The sequence below is a fragment of the Lycium barbarum genome, chromosome 4, assembly GCF_019175385.1.
Source record: "Lycium barbarum isolate Lr01 chromosome 4, ASM1917538v2, whole genome shotgun sequence".
NCBI lineage: Eukaryota > Viridiplantae > Streptophyta > Magnoliopsida > Solanales > Solanaceae > Lycium > Lycium barbarum.
Genome location: NC_083340.1, coordinates 95,703,935 through 95,720,523, shown reverse-complemented (window position 1 = coordinate 95,720,523; position 16,589 = coordinate 95,703,935). Strand labels below are relative to the sequence as shown.

General features: G+C 37.6%; 1 protein-coding gene across 2 annotated transcripts; it reads right to left on the bottom strand.

The window, feature by feature from the left end:
• Window positions 1-110: 110 nt before the first annotated feature.
• On the bottom strand, window positions 111-6,981 carry LOC132638477 (uncharacterized). 2 transcript variants are annotated; one of them, XM_060355338.1, is made up of 4 exons: window positions 6,815-6,981; window positions 933-3,519; window positions 751-838; window positions 111-662 (listed from the first exon to the last, which is right to left on the bottom strand). In XM_060355338.1, exon 2 carries the CDS (start codon window positions 3,514-3,516, stop codon window positions 2,467-2,469), a length of 1,050 nt encoding a protein of 349 aa, XP_060211321.1. In that variant the 5' UTR covers window positions 3,517-3,519; window positions 6,815-6,981; the 3' UTR covers window positions 111-662; window positions 751-838; window positions 933-2,466. Both variants share the same exon structure in this region, with proteins under 2 accessions (XP_060211321.1, XP_060211322.1).
• Between the last annotated feature and the right edge of the window lie 9,608 nt (window positions 6,982-16,589).

The following is a 16,589-nucleotide window of genomic DNA, read 5'->3' as shown; positions in this document are numbered from 1 at the left end:
AATAATAAAAAACAATAAGAGAAAATACGTGACAATGTAGTAATAAAAGGAATCATGCCATCAGAATGTGTAACAGTGTACTATTTCAGAAAGAGATACTTTACCTCATCAGTTCTTTTTCATTTCTTTTGAGAAGGATTTCCTAAGTCTACAATAACATCATCCATTTGTTTCACAATCTCATACGAATCACGAGGTTGAGTCTTCCTCACTACATACCAGCCTTTGTTGGAATTGTCATTAGCATAAAACACTTGAGATGCTTGCTCCGCTAAAACAAAAGGCTCATTTGTTTTCAAAAATCTCGTTGGATTAACACTCACAAAGTCGTACTCATCTTTTTTAACTCCTTTTGTTTTATCATACACATCAAAAATATTACATTGAAACAAACTCACTCTTCTATGCATGACAAATTATAATTCAATCACATCTGTTAAAACTCCATAGTAATCAAGGTTCTCACTATCTTTATCATTTTCACCAACTACAACAACACCACAATTTTGAATCCTTAAGTTTATATCATGATCTTCTGCATGAAATCTATATCCATTTACAATGTAACCATTGCAATGTGTCGAATATCCGGTAGGACCACGTGAAAGTGAGAGCAGATCTTCCATGATCCGACTATTATCTCCCTTATGCAATTGTGCAACCTATGAGCAAATTAAGTTGAATATTTTAGAAGGAGTAATACAACACTAAAATGTCAAATTTAAATTTAATGTTTTATGTAATACTCACCCTAACTTTAAACCATTCAATAAATTGTCTGTTCCATTCTGCATCAGTCAAGTGTTGCACAGTATCCACATGAGTTTGTGCAAACTCTCTACAAAATTGAAGTGGACCATAAATGTCATATAGAAAAAATTTATCCTAAATGAAATAAGGACAATAAGAATATATAAAAGAACTCTCCATACTCGAGATATGGTATGACTTCATCATAGTTCTTCAGTATGTATATATGTGCGTTCCAATTCATTTTCGTCAAGATCACATGGATATTTAACTCCCAGAGTACTTCCAGGTTGACAAAACACAGTTAAACCTCCATTAGCTTTTTTTAAACCCCCATCATAATTTCGTTCAAGACGATTGAATTTAGTGTCGATCCTATGCAGATACATTGAACATAAGGCCATACATTCATTTGCAATGTAGCCCTCTGCAATAGAACCTTGTGGACATGCTCTATTACCAATGAGAGATTTCAAAAAATATAACCATTGTTCCACAGGATACATCCACCGATAATGAATAGATCCAGCAATCTTAGCTTCACTAGCCAAATGAATAGGCAACTGCATCATGACATCACAAAATGAAGGAGGGAAGACCCTTTCTAACTTGCAAAGTGTTATGGGAATTTGCGCTTCAATATGTTCCAGATCATCAATCCTCAACTCCTTTGATCCAAGCATGTTAAAAAATAAAGATAACTCAATAAGAGGTTCATAAACTTCTTTGGACAAGATACCACGAAGTGCAAGAGGAAGTATATGTTGCAAAAGAACATGACAATCATGACTCTTCAACCCAGATATCTTGTGATCTTTCAGGTTCACACATTGAGAAATATTAAATGAAAATCCATCAGGGACCTTTAAGTTCTTTAAGAAAAGGCATAATTTGTGCTTATCTTCAGGAGGCAATGTGTAGCATGCAGTTGGAACTTCGACTTTCTCCCCTCTTTGGATGGGATGCAATTCTGGCCTAATGTTCATTTCTTGCAAGTCTAACCAAGTTTTAACTGTCCTTGGTCTTTCCTTTGACATTCATGATTGTCCCCATAATATTATCACATATATTTTTGTCAATATGCATAACATCCAAATTATGTCGCAACAAGAGAGATTTCCAGTATGGAAGTTCAAAAAAGATACTTTTTTTGTTCCAATTATCCTTTTGATTTTCATGTGATATCTTCTTCCTTTCTTTGGATCATTTGTTAATTGTAGCCCTTTAAGATCTTGCACTTGATTAAGTATCTCAATACCGGAATGCATTTTTGGTGGGAGCCTTTTCTCTTTTGTACCATCAAATGACTTTTCGTCATTCCTCCATTTGTGACTAACAGGAAGGTAACACCGATGACCCATAAAGCACTGCTTCTTACTATTAGTCAATCGAATTGACGAAGTGTCTTTATTGCAACATGGACATGCCAATTTTCCCTTTGTACTCCATCCAGATAAATTTCCATATGCTGGAAAGTCATTGATGGTCCATAACAAAGAAGCATGCAACTTAAAATTCTGTCTAGACGATGCATCAAAGGTCACAATACCAACTTCCCACAACTCCTTTAGTTCCTGTATTGAAGGTTGAAGATATGTATCAATTGCATCTCCTGGACCATTCGGACCAGGAATAAGCATTGACCAAAAAAAATTTTCCTGCTTCATGCACAACTAAGGTGGTAAATTATAAGGAATAAGAACCACAGGATAAATGCTATATGAGGTTTTTTGAATTCCGAAATGGTTGAAATCCATCACTAGCAAGTCCAAGTCGAACATTACGAGGCTCAGCCGCAAATGAAGGATGAAGTTTATCAAATGACTTCCATGCCATCGAATCAGATGGGTGCCTCATTATTCCATCATCAACTCTTTTATCTTTATGCCATGTCATTAGAGTAGATGTCTTTCTAGACATAAACAATCTTTGAAGCCTGGGCGTTAATGGAAAATAGCGCAAAGTCTTTGATGCTATCTTTTTACCTTTTTTATTTCTTGTCTCCCTGCTATGTGTATCTATTTTCCTTCTGGATGCACCACAAACTTTGCAAGAATCAAGTAACCTGTCCTCCTTCCAGTATAACATGCAATCATTAGTACAAGCATCAATCTTGATGTAAGATAGCCCAAGGTCTTGAATTACCTTCTTTGCCTCATAATATGAGTTTGGCAAATTGGCACCATCAGGCAACAACTCCTCTTTTAACATTTTTAATAACATCGTAAATGACTCGTTACTCCAACGGCCCATACTTTTGATATGAAGCAATTTAATCAAAGAGGACAGTTTTGAACCTTTTGAATTTTGGTACAATGGCTGCTCGAAATCCTTCAATAGGCTGTAAAATGTTTTTGCTTCAACATATGGTTCCTCCTCAAGTAAATCGTCACAATCAGTGTACGTGGTTTCTCCATCAAGATTAGGATATAAATCTCTCAACAATTCTTGTACTTCATCTTCACTCTCGCATTCTTCTTCTTCATCACCATCTTCATCTTTAGATTTTGATAGGGGCTCACCTAAAGTTTCCCCGTGGTGATACAAAAAAGTATAATTTTGAATTATTCCATAAACTTTCAAATGTGTCTCAACTATCTCACGGGTTCCCAAAGTTGTATTACAACATTTGACACATGGACATCGTATTTCATATTCTTCTCCTGTTTTCCAAAAAGCATAATCCAAAAACTTTTGCACCCCGATTAAGTAGGCTTCATCGAGCCGGTTATCAACAAGTTGCATCCATTGCTTACTAGGTGCCATAACCTTAGAAAGTACATAACAATTAGATTAAGAAAGGAAAAAAGATACGAAAAAATTAAGATGCACACAACTTGTTACGATCAGATGCACACAACTAGGTTGAACTCTAAGGTCGCAATTTGTAGTGGACCTCGGCTCCTTTATCCGTTAATGCATTGCACTATACAATCAGCTGATGTTAAGATGCATAAAATATTAAAAATTAACTTGTAATTAAAAGGTTGGTTCCTAAAACATGAATACATTCCTTTTTCTTACTAGTTTGAATTGTTTTAATTCTGCTTTAACAATAAGTCTCATTATTGGTGCATTTATTCTTTAGGTTGTAACGAATTTTTTTATTATCCTTGATAAAAGTAAAACAAAAATTGTGGTTTTTCTTCCCTTTTTGTGCACGGGTGTCAAAAACTAAATTGGATAAAGCAAGAAGTGAATTCTAGTAAACAAGACAAGAGTGAGGTGATGCCAAATTCCGTAAATACCAATTGGCAGAAAATGATGGAACTGCCCAATTTCATATGCTATCCACTAAATTCTGCTCTATAGTGACTATCATAGTGTAAAAATGCAACAAAGTGATGCCAAATAGAAAAATAAAATAAAGCAGCTCCAAAACATAACAGCAACTTAGAGGTTATATGTGAAATGATAATGAAGTTCAAGACACCATGCTAAAATAATGTTTTTTAAGTTTTTGAAAACACCATCTTTGGCCTTTTATTGAGTAAAAAAGTAAGAAAGTTAACAGTCATCTCCCTTCCCACTCAACTTCTTAAACAATCCCAAAAAACACATCTAAAATCCCCCACTCTCTCTTACATAATACCCCAAGATCGAAGTACTTACACCAAAGAAAAAAGCAAATAGTATACTTTACGACCCAAAAAAATCAAACTATGTCATACATAAAGTTGCTAAAAAGAATACTGCCTTTGTTTTTTTATATAAAGTAAAGATTTTACTAAATGGTACCAAGATGGTACTGGAACAGAAACAAACAACAGCATACAAAACTTTTCTTCCTCGCATATCCAAGAAAACCACATATTGGTTCAAACTATCTATTAAGCTACTTTTACATTAGAAGTACAAATTTTGTAAACATCTATCCTTAATGAGTACTGCTTGCTGGTAGGTAATGTGAGATCTTTAATGCCTGAATTCTTAAAATTTTGTAAATGCCAACTGGCAGAAAATGATGGAACTGCCCAATTTCATATGCTATCCACTAAATTCTGCTTTATAGTGACTATCATAGTGTAAAAATGCAACAAAGTGATGCCAAATAGAAAACTAAAATAAAGAAGCTCCAAAACATAACAGCAACCTAGAGCTCACATGTTAACTAATAATGAAGTTCAAGACACCATGCAAAAATAATGTTTTTTGAGTTTTTGAAAGCATCATCTTTGGCATTTTTATAGAGAAAACGTAAGAGAGTTAACAGTCATCTCCCTCCCCGCTCTACTTCTTAAACAAATCCCAAAAAAACACATCTAAAATTCCCCCACTCTCTCTCACATAATGCCCCAAGATCGAAGTACTTACACCAAAGAAAAAAGCAAATAGTATACTTTACAACCCAAAAAAAATCAAAGTATGCCATACATAAAGTCGCTAAAAAGAGTACTACCTTTTTTTTTTAAAGTAAAGATTTTACTAAATGGTACCAAGATGGTACAGGAATAGAAACAAACAACAACATACAACACTTTTCTTCCTAGCATATCCAAGAAACCCACATTTTGGGCCAAACTATCTATTAAGCTACTTTTACATTAGAAGTACAAATTTTGTAAACATCTATCCTTAATGAGTACTGCTTGTTCAAAGAGTACTGTTTGTTGGTAGGTAATGTGAGATCATGAATCCCTGAATTCTTAACATGTATTATGATTCATGTCTCTGCTATTTCTTTTTTCTTGCAGACACACCCATATTTCTCTTGCTAGTTATATGGAAGAAAAATATCTTAGAATACACTGGTAGTTGTATGTTTAACATTACTTGGCACATAAACTAGCTTCTCCTTATAGTTCAGTATGCTACTCTCAATCTCAAACTAATACATAATGAAAGAACAAAGAAAACTAAAAACCACTAACATTGATAAACATGCACGAATATATTCATCACATTATATAACATCACCCTTGCCTTTGAGCAGAAAAACAGTGGTTTATATGTTACATCGACTATATGTCCAAACTCCAGAGCATTGTTGTAAAAAATAATGTTTATTTTAATACTGAAAAATTAGAAATTTCGACCATGTACTCTTAACCTCCTCAAAACATGGGTTCCATAACTTTTTCAATTTTTCCTATCGAGAGTGAAAGAGTTAAACACAACAAAAGGGAATTGCTATCTTCCCATATGTTGTTATTTTCCAGGTATGCTAAATGCAAATGACAATAGAGAGTAGACGGGCTATGAGGTATAAATGGATTTAGTCGAAACCTTTTCAGATGTAAAATAGAAAAATGGCAATAGGAGTAACAGGACATGTCCCTATTGGGCAGTGGCGGAGCCACACCTACTCAAGGGTGTTCATATGAACACCCTTCGTCGGAAAAGATTGTCGGATGCGTATGTCAAATATAGAACTTTGTGGATATATACTAGTAATGAACAACCTTGACATAGAAACAAAAGATAGTCCAGCGGCTAAGGATGTGCAAACTCTTGCTCAGAATGCGAGTTCGAATCCCAACTGTGGCAGAATTTTTTTATTTTTGCATTAGAGGCATTGTGTTTTTCATGCGTTGTTTTTTTCCCCTCACACATCCCCTGTCCTAAAATATGAATACCCTTGCTGAAAATCCTGGCTCCGCCCCTGCTATTGGGCTCTGAAAATCTCAACAATAAAAAGGTCTTTCTGATCCTAAGCACATACCCATAAAATAAATAGCACAAATTGTCGAAAACTAAACAAAGAGAAATTCATACAACCAAAATAAGCACACAAATCAAACTCAACTTATACAAAGCTATAAAACGAAATCAAGATTGAGTTCTAAAATATAAATAGAAGGGTTTTTCATATCATAAACACATACCCAAAAGAAAAAGATAAAAAATTCAACTTGGTGCATATGCAAAACATTGAAACAGAATCAGAAGATTGAGTTTTAAAAGAAATAGAAGGTTTTTCATATCATAAACACACAGACCCAAAAGAATAAGCTCAATAATTCAAAAGATTGAGTTTTTAACCCTCTGATTTAAAAAAAAAAAAAAAGAAGTAATAGCACAAATCACAGAAAATAAAACAAAGAGGGAGAAGAAGCTATAATACCTTGAGAGGTTTTTGATGCACAAGAGAAGAATCTGAGGAGATGAGAAATCAATTGGTTGCACTAATTAAGGAAGAGCAGACGATGGGTTTGATGTGTAGAAACTAGGGCTAGAGTTCAGATGATCACTTGTGTTTGAGAAGATAGAGAGTTTGATTTAATTTTTAGAAATTTTTATTTTAGTATATACTACTTTATTAGTTTTGGCGCCTTAATTTTTTGTGAAAACTAAAAGTTTTTATTTCACTGCAATTGTTTTGGCGCCAGTTTTTTCAGAAATAGTAGCTTTTTTAATATTATATGTGGTGGCATCTATCCTGCTCATGGCCTATCAATTACAATTTGGGACCAGTTACAAAATTCTTTTGGGACTAGATTTAGTGCCTTCACAATAAAATATAGAATTTAGGACCGAAATAAAATCTCGTCCCAAAAAATGTACTTTCAGAGACGGGATTATTAACTCATCCCTAAATGTTGGTCACAGATAAGCCTTTTTCTTGTAGTGAACGATTATGTAACTTGCAAGTATTTATACGTCACCAATGAAACCAAGCGGGTACGTAAAAAGAGGAGTAAGAGGTAAGCAAGAATAGTGTGGTCATGATAATCCGGGTGAGTTGAAGGAAAATATATGGCGAAATTTTTGTAGAATCCCGAATAACTTAACATTCGAGGATGAATGTTTCCAAGGGGGGAAGAATGTTACACCTCGGATTTTTTTTTCGTTCATGCACCGTAAATATACTGACTAAAGGCGCGACGTATATGACGTTTTGATAGGTAAGAAATAACATTTGATGATTCTAAATGAGATTTCAAAGACATGTGAAGTAGGAGATGGAAGTTGTTAAGGAAGGTAAGGCATACGTTATGTATCGGAAAGGATTTGTGAGTAACGATGTATGACGATTTAATAATGCTTTGGAGAAGAGTTATAACATCCCTTAGATCGTTAACGAAGTGATAAATAAGTGTTAAGAAGTTTCCATAAGGATTGGAGATCAAACGAGTCGTCGGGAACGAAATCGAAATAGCTGGGCATTATACGGCCCAACATATTGGCCGTATGTTAGGCCGTATATTTAGCCCAGATGGGAAACCTTCCCTGGAACAAACATATGTCCAGATATATGGCCCGTATAAAAGATACAAACCGTATGTTGGTCCGTAGGTTCGTGTCGGGACAGATTGTATGATTTATATTAGGAGGACCCAAGCTCATTTATTTCATTTCATTTTCAGCTCACCTCAATAACACTCTAGAAAACCCTCTCTACTCTTCATCCACAAGAACTCAAGAAAGATTCATGATCAACCTCATCAAACCAAGGAAATCAAGTGTAAAAAACTCATTGGGGATCATCCAAGGCAAGAAACCCCATTGGATTGAAGCTAGGGTTTTTCTTCAAGTGAAATATTATCATCCAAAACTTGCTCCTACACTATCTAAGGTAAGATTTATAGTATTCCGATGTTGTTTAAGGTGTTTGAAAGTTGAAACACTTGGATTGTGGAAGGATATAGGAAATGGGTCATAAACATGAGAATAATGAGATTTTGAGTTGTAGTTTGGAATGAGTCATGAATATTGATATGTTGTGATTGTAAGTATGTTATAAATGATATTAAGAACACGAGATAGGTATTATATGCAAGAAAACGTACTAGTATACTATGACTATGACTATGGATGAATTGAAGTGGAATTGTGAAATGAGGGTAGTGTAGATGAATGAAGATTGTTGGTTATGATATTGTGAACATTATTACAAATGTTTGGGAATTGATATACGATATAGGAAAGGTTGTATAAACAAAGGAAATGCTGCCCAATTTTCTCTAGCTTTAGTAAGCACGTTCATATAATCGATTAGCTAATGTGAATGCGAATTCTCTTGAAAGTAGAAACGTGATCATTGAAGGAGAACAATCAAGCGATGTAAATTGTTAAACGAAAGAGGTATGTAAGGATATTCCTTTCTTTCTAAGGCATGACTCTTATGGTATGAATCCTCCCATCTTTCCATGATCTTCCTACATATCGGGAATTATGAATCTACGAGTATAAAGAGCTTCATACGAGATAAAGAAAAAGATATGTTACGAGCATGACAATACCAATGATAAATCTAAGTCTAGAAGTCCTAAAGCTCATGATACGATATTCCTACGAAACTAATGATCCGTATATATAGTTTCTACGATATTGTTTTCCCTACTTCTCCATCACTTTTTTACATTCCGGGAACTATGAGTTAAGGTTGATAAAGAATTTCTTATGAGATAAAGATGAGAAATATGTCATGAATACGATAATAATGACGGTAAGCTTAAGCCTAGAGATTCTAAAGCAAGATATGATGTCTACGAAGTTAAAGACCCAACTTATGATCCATTGATGTTGCTCATCGAAAACACTCACCTTATATGCTAATTCCTTCAAGGTGAGGCAGATTGCTTATGAATACTCCATAATCAAATCAGGGGTTCTCGACCTTATGTCACCCCGACATTGTTATAGATTGTCTATAAGCTCTAATGCATGTTCGATGACCAATGTTCCAAAAAGTTACGAGTCTATGTTCATAGGGGGTTCCATATGGGATAAAGGAAAGTGATATGCTACAGGTACGATAATGGTAATGATGAGCCTAAGTTTAGAGATTATAATGCTTATCATACGATATTTTTACGAAGTTCATGCTACGAATATGATATGATTTTCCTAGATTGTCCTTAAATTCAAATGTATGCTCTATGAAAATTTATGATAAGACTATGAGATGTATGTGATGGCAATAATGCTGATGAGATATACCTAACCTTGTTGTGGCCGGGTACGGAAGACTTGTATGTGATATGGTCGAGCCACTACGTGGCCGAATACGGATAATGTTTAATGTGTATGAGCAAATACGATACTATATATATATATATATATATATATATATATATATATAAGGATGCTAAATTATGATAAGATTATGATATGTCTATGAGATGTGTACTGATGATGAGTTTATGAATGCTTATGTGACGATACGATTCCACCGTGCCTAAATGGTCGGGCATGTCACCGCTATGGCGGGCTGCTATGTTTACACCGAGCCTAGAGGGCCGGGCATGATCACCACTACTGGGCGGCATATGATGGTACCCCGGACGCGGGAGGCCTGGACGCAGGCTAATGATTCACACCACGCCAACATGGCCGGGCAGACACCGCTAAAGCGGACAGCGTATACACCATGTCTAGATAGCATGGGCAGACACCACTAGTGGGCGGCATGAGATGATTACCCGGACTTGGGTATACGATGATGATTTATATGATACGATGATGATTTATATGATATAATGATGATTTATATGATACGATGATACATGTACTATGAGTATATATGACGTATGTATGAAATGCATCCACCCTTAAAAGTTACGCAGGTTGTATCTTCACCTCAGGACTTATGATTTCTCTATTATGTTAATTTCATTCCTGCCTTACATACTCAGTACAATATTCGTACTGACGTCTGTTTTCTTTGGACGCTGTGTTCATGCCCACAGGTAGACAGGGAGACGACCCAGATTTATAGAAGCCGATAAGCAGACTTTTTGAGAGCACTCCATTATGCCGGAGGTTCATCTGATTTACTATTTTATGTAGATATATGTTTTGGGCACGACGGGATCCTGTCCCGTCCATATGTCTAGCACCCTAGTAGAGGCTCGTAGATACATATGTGTGGGTAGCATGGTCTCACGATGTCTTTATTGTATATATACTATTTTGATAGCCGAAGGGCTTATGTGTATAAAGGTAATTATGTCTCAAATGAAAAACGATTTTTCTTATGAATAGAAGTGTGAGATTAATAAATGTACACTTAATGATCATGATGAGTAATAGAATGAGTGGTGCTCAGTGGTTAGCCCCGGGTACCCATCATGGCTCCTAGTCGGGTCGTGACAACCCGTCAATAAGTCTTCGGTTAAATAGGAGCTGGATAAAGTAAAGCCCATAACTCATAAGTTAAGTTGGCTCGATTTTCTAAGAGAAAAACTGTCAAGGCATTACGGTCGAACCTCGGCCATTTTTTACGAAGCAAACATCAATACGAAAAAATATCATAAAGTATACCCGAGTTACAGATCGGAGAAAATACTAGCAACATGAAATGCGACTTTTATATATAGCATAACGGGCCGAAGCATTATACTTGTGATTTTCACAAAAATCAAAAAGAAAAAAGAAAAAAGTTCCTACAAAGCCCTATTTACTCCGTCGAAGAAGAACCCGAGTCGTCAGAACCAGACTCTTCAGGGTCCTCTTCGGAGGTGTCCTCGAGTGCCTTCCTATCTCTATCCTCAATCATCTTTGCGTTGGTTATACGAGCCGGAATATCTTTAATACCCCGATGAACCGGCTCAAGTGTAGACCGTCGAGACCTCCACTTCTCGAGTTCAACTAGAAGGGTGGAACGAGCCTCGGTAGCCTCAATTTATTTTTGGGCTTCCTCTAGGTCGACCTGAGCTCTCTTTAGTCATTCTTCCAATTCGGACTTCATATCGCACAGAGCGACCCGAACCTCATTGGAAGTTGCCAGCTCGGCCTGATGTCACGACCCAACCGAAGGGCCATGATAGGTACCCGGAGCTAGCCGACCGAGCACCACCTAACATGCTTCTTCTAATCGTATCTCGGTGGACCACATATCTTACTCACATTTATCATAATCTGGATGGGCATAAATTCTCAAATAAAGCTAATTTATATGATTATCATCAACTCTGCCCCATATATATATATATACACACACATGCAAAAGCCCACAAGGCTACAAAAATGATATACAAGATATGAACCGAAGAGGTTATGAGACGTCTAACCATATACACACATGTCTACGAGCCTCTATACAGAATGCTAGGAGTCATAAAGATGGACAGGATCCCGCCATGCCCAAACATGTACACAAAGAGTAATATTTATAAACTGCAGCTCCGAAGTAAGTGGAGTGCTCCTGAGAATTAGCTGATGAAGCTCCTAAGGATCTGATCGGTCTCCCTATCTATCTGCGGGCATGAACGCAGTGTCCACAAGCAAAAGGACGTCAGTACGAATAACGTACTGAGTATGAAAGCAGGAACAAAAACATAATAAAGATACAAAGAGCATGAGATATAAGAGATAACCTGCACATCTGATTGCCACTCAAGGAGGATATCATGCATGCTTAGCGTTTCCTTTCAAAACAATAAGCATATATATATATATATATATATATATATATATATATATATATATATGGTAAACTGCCCGTCCATATAGGTAAGGTGTTATCATCACTTGTATAGTATACTGCCCGGCCATATAGGCACGGTGTTATCATCATTATCCCGCGTCCGAGACGATATCATAATGTTACACCTCGTAGTTACCTTAGGATATATGAGATTATGTGTTCCCATATTATGGTTATAGGGGTTTAAGCCCATGAAATGAGCAATGGAAGGAGTTAAGAACAAGCAAATAAAGGAATTGAGATTATGGGAACTTTGGTAAAACATTGCAAAATTTTCGGATAGGATTTTGTCCAAATTGGGGGAGGCATATCTCCTAGAATATGAGGAGTTTTGGTGTGTTTCTTTTGTCCAAATTGAATTTCATCGAGTCTAGTTTTTAACGCAATAAACCGTTCGGTAATGTGACATTGGAGTAAAAAATTATACATATTTCACGACAGAATGTCTGAGCAGAAAAATTCTGCGGACCATTTGATGGGCCGTAGGAATTTTGACGCCCCGCAGAAAATTCTGCGGTCCGTCAAATTGCACCAGCCTAGCGTCAAATGGTCACAGTGAACCATATTTGATTGGGCAGTTCTACGGACCATTTTGACAGTCCGTAGGAATTTTGACGGCCTGTCAAAATGGGCGCTGAATCGCCCGATGGGATTTTAAGAGCCACTTTATATAATTCACTCCACTTCATTTGGACATTTTATTTCACCAAATCAGATCCAAAAGCTCTCCAAAAACCCTCTCTTCCACTCCATAAACTAATCCAATCCAAAATCCAAGGGAGATTAAATATCAAGAGGCAAGAATCAAGAGACCCATGTGTTACGATTCTTGCTAGGGTTAGTAGACTCCAAGAATTCTTTGGATATTGAAGCTAGGGTTTTCATATAAGTTGATTGCTTGCTCCAAAGCTCATTCTTATGAGATAAAAGGTTAGTTTTCATGCTTATTGCATATTATCAAGAATGTTTAGTTGTTGAATAACTTGGGTAGAAGGAGAAAGTAGAAGATGAGTTCTAAATGTAGTTTTTATGATGTTATTGAGTAGTATGCTAACTTGAGTTATGATTCTTAGTATGATATGGATATAATATTACTATGGAAGGTAATAATGGTGATGAGGAATCATTATATGAAAATGTGCTAAAATGGGTATGAAGTTGCTAGCATAAGTTAAATATAAGGATGAATTTTGAAAGCTTAACGAAGTGTGATCACTTGATTATGATATTATGAGTTTATTAAGGATGTTATTGTGGTTGTTGGGAGTTGTTTTGTGATATGGTGGAAGTTGACGAAATAGGGGAAATGCTGCCCAATTTTGATTAGATCATGAATCATTCTAGTTTGAATTTAAGAGAACCATCAAGTCTTAACCATGGTATAAAATCCTTGTAAATGTATATTACTCAAGCTTCAATGGTGAACGTTAAATAGTTGAGGAGGCGAAGAGGTATGTAAGGCTAACCCTTCTTTCATTAAGGCATGATTCCCTTGCTATATGTATCCTTTCATGAGCTCTATAATGTTTTCCAGATGACTCTATCTCTAAGATTACCAAAGCTTACGATTCTCGATACGTTCACGATTCTATTGTCTCTTTTATATGATAGTTGATCCTCTAAGGATAGATATAACAAAAATGATGATGTCAATGATGACGATGATACTCATGAACTCCTACGTATACGGATTTAAGTATGCATGACTATTATATAATGTCGAGCTTATATGGCTGGGTATGCTACCTATTACGCGCACACCACTGCAGTTGGGTACGGATAACACCGAACCTTGGTAGGGCCAGGTATGTATGACACTAAACCTTGTCTTGGTCAGTATGTGAAGCCACCGAACCACTATGGTCGGGTATGCTATAGATAGGAACATGGATACGAATACGGATTTGAATATGAATACGAATATGGATATATTTATACGTACACATGTATGTGCACGAGCACGCACTAGAAGTGGAAGGTCCCTTTGAAAGACGAGTAAGTAAATATGCTCCTATTATGATGTTGCTTATGCTATCTTTTATGCTGTCTCGTATGCTCCTATTATGATGTTGACCATACTTTACATACTCAGTACATTATTCGTACTGATGTGATTTTGTTTGTGGACGCTGCGTCATGCCCGCAGGTGGACAGAGAGACGGGCTTGATCCGTAGACTTCTTATTCAGGGACTACATAGTAGAGCTCTATTTCATCCGGAGCTACAGCTTTTGGTATTTATTGTTTTATGTACATACCTATGGGCAAGGCGGGTCCTGTGCCACCTATATGTTGTGACATGCTCTTCTTACAGGCTGGTAGATAGTTGTGTATGATTAGATGTCCTTAGCCTTGTCGGCTTTTATTTTGTATAGCATTTTGATAGCCTCGTCGGCTTATGTACATTGATATAGGCATAGTTGTTAATGATGTTATGAATGTGTTATTGCCCAATGATATTAGCATGAATGGTGGACAGAAATTATGACTAAGCTATGTGGCTCACCTAGATGTAAATATGAATGTACGATAAGAGGTGCCCGGGTGGGTTAGCACCGGGTGCCCGTCATGGCCCTCCGGTTGGGTCATGACAAAAGTGGCATTAGAGCAGTTCTGTCCAAGGGTGTGTCTACGAGCCGTGTCTAGTAGAGCCTTGTTTATGGGTGTGTTGCGCGCCACACTTATAAATAGGAGGCTGCGGGCATTTTAGGAATGAATGACCTAATTTATTCATAAGATCGTGCGATATAGCCATGATATAGGGAGTTATTTTTCCCTAACCGTGTATTATGTATTTCAGAAATGCCTGTAAAGAGAAAAGCTACGGCAGCCCAAAAGGGAAAGACAGTGGCAGGAAAGCGGGCAGAAAGAGCACAGCCAACGGTTGTAGAGGAAAGTGAGTCCCAGAATGCGGCTTAATCTCAGTCCTCCCACTCAGTGCCTATTTTTGAGGAGCATAAGGGAGCCTCAGCCCCAGCTCCAGCACCCCCAACTCCTCCACCGGATGCTGCAGGCCAAGATGTAAAAGAGGCCATTCATTTACTTACTCATTTGGTTGCCACCCAGACTCAGCGGCAAGGTATAGGGCAAGGTGATAGGACTGTTAGTGCAACGGCTCGTGATTTTATTAGATTGAACCCTCCGAAATTCTTTGGGTCAAAGCCGGATGAGGACCCTCAGAATTTTATTGATGGGATGTTGAGGACACTTCGGTTAATGCATGCTTCGGACATTGAATCGGTGGAGATAACATCCTATAGATTGAGGGATGTCACGGTTCATTGGTACACAGTTTGGATGGCTTCACGGGGAGTCAATGTACCTCCCCTGGTATGGCAAGAATTTATGGATGCCTTCCTCCGACATTACTTGCCCCTAGAGGTTCGGCGAGCTAGAGCCGATAAGTTCTTAAATCTTAGGCAAGGAAGTATGAGTGCTTTAGAGTATACTCTCCGCTTCAATTCTTTGGCTAGGTATGCTGCGGCCATGGTAGCGGATATGGGTGACCGAGTGCACCGATTTGTGATAGGCATAGGGCCACATTTGATGGATAGGCGCTTGACTGCATCCCTTCTGGACAACATGGATATTTCACGCATTCAAGCCCATGCCTAGAATTTGGAAGAAAGCCAACAACAACAAAGAAGTGAGCATGAGCATGATAAGGGGTATAACAAGAGGGCTAGATCTTCGGGTCTAACAAGTGAGTTTAAGGCGGGCCAAGACAGCAGTTTTCTAGGCATTCTGGCCATTCTATGACTAGTGCGTCTCCACGGTTTACATGCCAGAGATTTGATAGATCTACTCATTTCGGGCCGAGTTAGGGTTTCAGGGCTTCGGGTTCTCAGTTCAGGGGTGATGCGGGTCAGGCTAGGTCACCCATACCACGATGTTCCCAGTGTGGGAAGTTACATTGAGGCCAGTTTCGCCTAGGTTCAGAGTATTGCTATACATGCGGTCGGCCAGGCCATATCATGCGTGATTGCCCCTCGGTTAGTGGTAAGGGTAGAGTCCAGCCTTCAGGATCGGCTGCCGGGTCTTCATCATCGATACACCCTATGGGGCAAAGTTCACAGGCGCCGGTCAACTATGGTAGAGGGAGAGGGAGAGATCCTAGTTCTAGTGGTCCTCAACACCGTATTTATACTTTGGCTGGACGCCAAGATCTTGAGTCTTCTCCTGATGTTGTCACAGGAATATTATCGATATTTTCTCAAGATGTATATGCTTTGATAGATCCGGGCTCCACATTGTCATATGTTACTCCATATATTACAGGTCAGTTCGGGGTTAAACCGTGTTACACCTCGGAAAATTTTTCGTTGGTACGCAAGTGAATGACCTAGTGATAAGTATGGGTGTATGATGTCCATAAGCAAGAAACGACGTTTGATGACCTTAGGCGAGATTTCAAAGGAATTCGACGTAAGATGAGAAAGTTGGCTAAGATAAGGCAAGGTGAGGTGAGC

Bases quoted from the DNA above. Each gene is read 5' to 3' on its own strand.
- LOC132638477 (XM_060355338.1), bottom strand. From the start codon at position 3,516: ATGGCACCTAGTAAGCAATGGATGCAACTTGTTGATAACCGGCTCGAT.